The sequence below is a fragment of the Camelina sativa genome, chromosome 15 (assembly GCF_000633955.1).
Source record: "Camelina sativa cultivar DH55 chromosome 15, Cs, whole genome shotgun sequence".
Taxonomy (NCBI): Eukaryota; Viridiplantae; Streptophyta; class Magnoliopsida; order Brassicales; family Brassicaceae; genus Camelina; species Camelina sativa.
In genome coordinates this window covers 26,778,533-26,782,371 of record NC_025699.1, presented here as the reverse complement: position 1 = coordinate 26,782,371, position 3,839 = coordinate 26,778,533, and the positions used below count along the sequence as shown (strand labels likewise).

Here is a 3,839-nt window from a genome sequence, read left to right as displayed (position 1 = left end):
GTATTACTGCAGCCACTTATAATGCGTCCACTCCGATCAAAGACAGTTGATCAACAGGTGCCTCACAGTGCTATTTATTTTTTGTGTATCTCTTTCTCTTGTCTTCCCCTGTCTTTAATTTTTACGTTATTATATTTACCTACAGGTTGGAACAGTTGCAGCTCTGAATTTTTGCTTGGCTCTGAGGCCCCCCCTTTTAAAAGTGACTCCAGAGTTGGTGAATTTTCTGCAAGAAGCATTACAAATTGCTGAGGCTGATGAAACTGTCTGGGCTGTGAAGTTGATGAATCCTAAAGTGCTTACATCATTGAACAGACTTCGAACAGCTTGTATTGAGCTTCTGTGCACAACTATGGCGTGGACTGATTTCCGAACGCAAACTCACAATGAATTACGTGCCAAAATAATTTCCATGTTTTTCAAGTCTCTCACATGTAGAGCACCTGAAATCGTGGCGGTTGCCAAGGAGGGTTTAAGACAGGTTTGTAGTTGTCTTTTATCTTAGCCAGGATTCGTTCATGCACATATAGTTTGAAGTTTTTTGGGATATTCCTATTCGTAATAGCCTAGGTGTTTTCCTTTCTGGGGGTAATTGATATGTGCAACCATGGTTTAAGCTTGCTATATGCAATACTTGCCTTCTTGAATATGAGGAACTTGCGAAATGGAGTTATCATTGGAATCTATTTCTTGATATCATATTCTTTAACTTTCTGTTCATATTGATTTAATTCGTTTTTTGAAAGTCTATTTTCTGATATAGGTTATCAATCAACAACGGATGCCCAAGGAACTTCTTCAGAGTAGCCTCAGGCCGATACTTGTTAATCTCGCACACACAAAGAATCTCAGTATGCCTTTACTGCAAGGTCTGGCACGCCTTCTTGAACTTCTGTCAAATTGGTTTAATGTGACATTAGGAGGCAAGTTGCTGGAGCACCTTAAAAAATGGTTGGAGCCGGAGAAACTTGCCCAGTCCCAGAAATCATGGAAAGCTGGAGAAGAGCCAAAAATAGCAGCTGGTAATTTGTTTTTTTTTTTTTCTTAAATAACTAATTGATGCCTGGTCATATGGTTATTCACTTGACTCAAATCTTCTTTTGTTTCCATGGCAGCTATTATCGAGCTCTTCCACTTACTCCCACATGCTGCATCAAAATTTCTAGATGAACTTGTAACCTTAACCATTGACTTAGAAGCAGCTCTTCCTCCTGGGCAAGTGTACAGTGAGATTAATAGCCCATACCGTCTACCGCTTACCAAATTTTTGAATCGATATGCGGCCCTAGCTGTTGATTATTTTCTTTCTAGATTAAGTGAACCAAAATATTTTCGGAGGTGAGGACACTTTCTTATGATAAGCTTTCGTTCACCTCATCTTGTTGATTTTGTAATATGCTAACAATACGTGCTTTCTCCCTTAAAAACAAAACGCAGGTTTATGTATATAATTCGATCAGATGCTGGCCAGCCGTTAAGAGAAGAACTTGCAAAGTCTCCACAGAAGATACTGTCATGCGCCTTTCCTGAAATTTTGCCAAAACCTGATCCTACATTGGGCACAACAGTTTCAACTCCTCCCGCTACATCATCTGGAGATGAAAAGCATATCTCTGTTAAATTAGAGAGTTCTAATGTGGCATCAACAAAGGCTTATATAGCATCGGATGCGTATTTTCAGGGGCTCTATCTCATCAAAACAATGGTGAAACTGATACCCAGCTGGTTGCAGAGTAACCGCAGTGTTTTCGATACCTTGGTTCTCATTTGGAAATCACCTGCAAGGATATCTCGTTTGCAGAATGAGCAAGAGCTGAATTTAGTTCAGGTAGTGTCTTCTATCTCGACCATATCTAGACATTTGGCTTCACTGTGATGTGTTAATTTTTTTTCCATTGAATTCTTGATTTGCCTGTGTTAGATAGTATCCACATTTTTTCTTGGATTTCTTGTTGGAACTCTCCTGACATTGTTTCAATTCCATCTCGTATTATTTATTGAACGTAAATTGATGTAGAAATTAAATTGGTGTGGTGAACAGAGCTGTGATACTTGATGATTTATAGTCTTCCTTTTGAGTTACGTAAGATATATGAAAGTTGGAATCTGAACTCTTTTGTGTTCTCCAACTAAGGTGAAAGAGAGCAAGTGGCTTGTCAAGTGCTTCTTAAATTACCTACGGCATGAAAAATCTGAAGTGAATGTTCTCTTCGATATTCTCTCCATTTTCTTGTTCCATAGCCGCATTGACTACACCTTTTTGAAGGAATTCTACATTATTGAGGTATCTGAGATTTTAAAATTTAGTTACAGTTTCTTTCTAATCCCATTAGTTTTCGCACTTTTCAGCAGTAGTATAACAAATGAGATATATTGATCAGGTTGCAGAAGGATATCCGCCCAACATGAAAAGAGCACTTCTCCTGCATTTTCTTAACCTTTTCCATTCCAGACAACTCGGCCATGATCATTTAGTTCAAGCAATGCAAATGCTTATTCTTCCAATGCTTGCCCATGCTTTCCAAAACGGCCAAACTTGGGAGGTCATTGACCCTGATATAGTCAAAACCATTGTTGAGAGGCTTCTTGATCCACCCGAAGAGGTAGGTTTCTTTTCTTTCCTAAGCAAAAATATCAAGAAAATTGTGGGGAAGATTCGTACTGGTTATGAATAGATATTTGTACAGGTTTTTGGTAGTAACACTGTTTACAAAAGTTTTTCATTTTTTTTTATCCACTTGTTCAGAATTATTAAGATTTTAGTGTTAAATCTCCTCTTGATTGTTGTAGGTTTCGGCTGAATATGATGAACCTTTGAGAATTGAACTTTTGCAATTAGCAACATTGCTTCTGAAGTATCTTCAGAGTGACTTGGTCAGTCATAGAAAAGAGCTCATTAAGTTTGGATGGAATCATCTCAAACGGGAAGATAGCGCCAGTAAACAGTGGGCATTTGTTAATGTTTGCCACTTCTTGGATGCTTACCAGGCTCCTGAGAAGATCATTCTTCAGGTACCGTAAAACTTCGTATGTCAGTGATGTTTATTGATTTTCTTGAAGAGTGAGAAAAAAGTTTTTCCTTAAACTTCTGATTTCAGCGTATTTCATAACTTTTGTATATGACTGAGACGGTCAATAATTATTAGCTTAAGTGAAAATAATTTACAGTGCCATTGTTGATAGTCTACATGAAGCTAGATCTGAATGCATATTTTGCCTAAATAATGCATGTTTGCTAGAATTCATGGTACTATGACATACACTTGATTAGTTTTGTCTATGACGTTACTTCTCCTTCAATTTGAATTAGTTGAAGAGAAGCATATGCATACAAAACAACTTCGTCTTATTTTTTAAGTGACACAAATGTTTGCCAATGATGTAGGTTTTTGTCGCACTTCTTAGGACATGCCAGCCGGAGAATAAGATGCTAGTTAAGCAAGCCCTGGATATTCTAATGCCAGCTTTGCCTAAAAGGCTACCTCTTGGAGATTCACGCATGCCAATCTGGATAAGATACACTAAAAAAATTTTGGTGGAGGAAGGTCATTCAATTCCAAATTTGATCCACATCTTCCTACTTGTTGTTCGGCATTCAGATCTCTTTTACAGCTGTAGGGCACAATTTGTTCCTCAAATGGTGAATTCGTTAAGTCGTCTAGGTTTGCCATATAATACTACTGCAGAGAATAGGAGGCTCGCAATTGAACTTGCTGGATTGGTTGTCAGCTGGGAAAGGCAAAGACAGAATGAAATGAAAATGGTGACTGATACTGATGGAACCAGTCAGATTAATGATGAGTTGCATACTTCATCTAGTGCTGATCCTAAGCGTTCAA

At 38.1% G+C, this 3,839-nt stretch overlaps 1 protein-coding gene across 1 annotated transcript in view; it reads left to right on the top strand.

The window, feature by feature from the left end:
* Positions 1–3,839, top strand: part of LOC104748833 (transformation/transcription domain-associated protein-like) — a 23,396-nt gene that overhangs the window by 8,234 nt on the left and 11,323 nt on the right. The window contains exons 16-24 of the mRNA XM_019236829.1: positions 4–57; positions 146–481; positions 764–1,022; positions 1,116–1,338; positions 1,438–1,828; positions 2,135–2,284; positions 2,382–2,603; positions 2,791–3,012; positions 3,386–3,662. Coding sequence (XP_019092374.1) covers positions 4–57; positions 146–481; positions 764–1,022; positions 1,116–1,338; positions 1,438–1,828; positions 2,135–2,284; positions 2,382–2,603; positions 2,791–3,012; positions 3,386–3,662 — 2,134 coding nt within the window. The remainder of the gene's footprint in view (positions 1–3; positions 58–145; positions 482–763; positions 1,023–1,115; positions 1,339–1,437; positions 1,829–2,134; positions 2,285–2,381; positions 2,604–2,790; positions 3,013–3,385; positions 3,663–3,839) is intronic.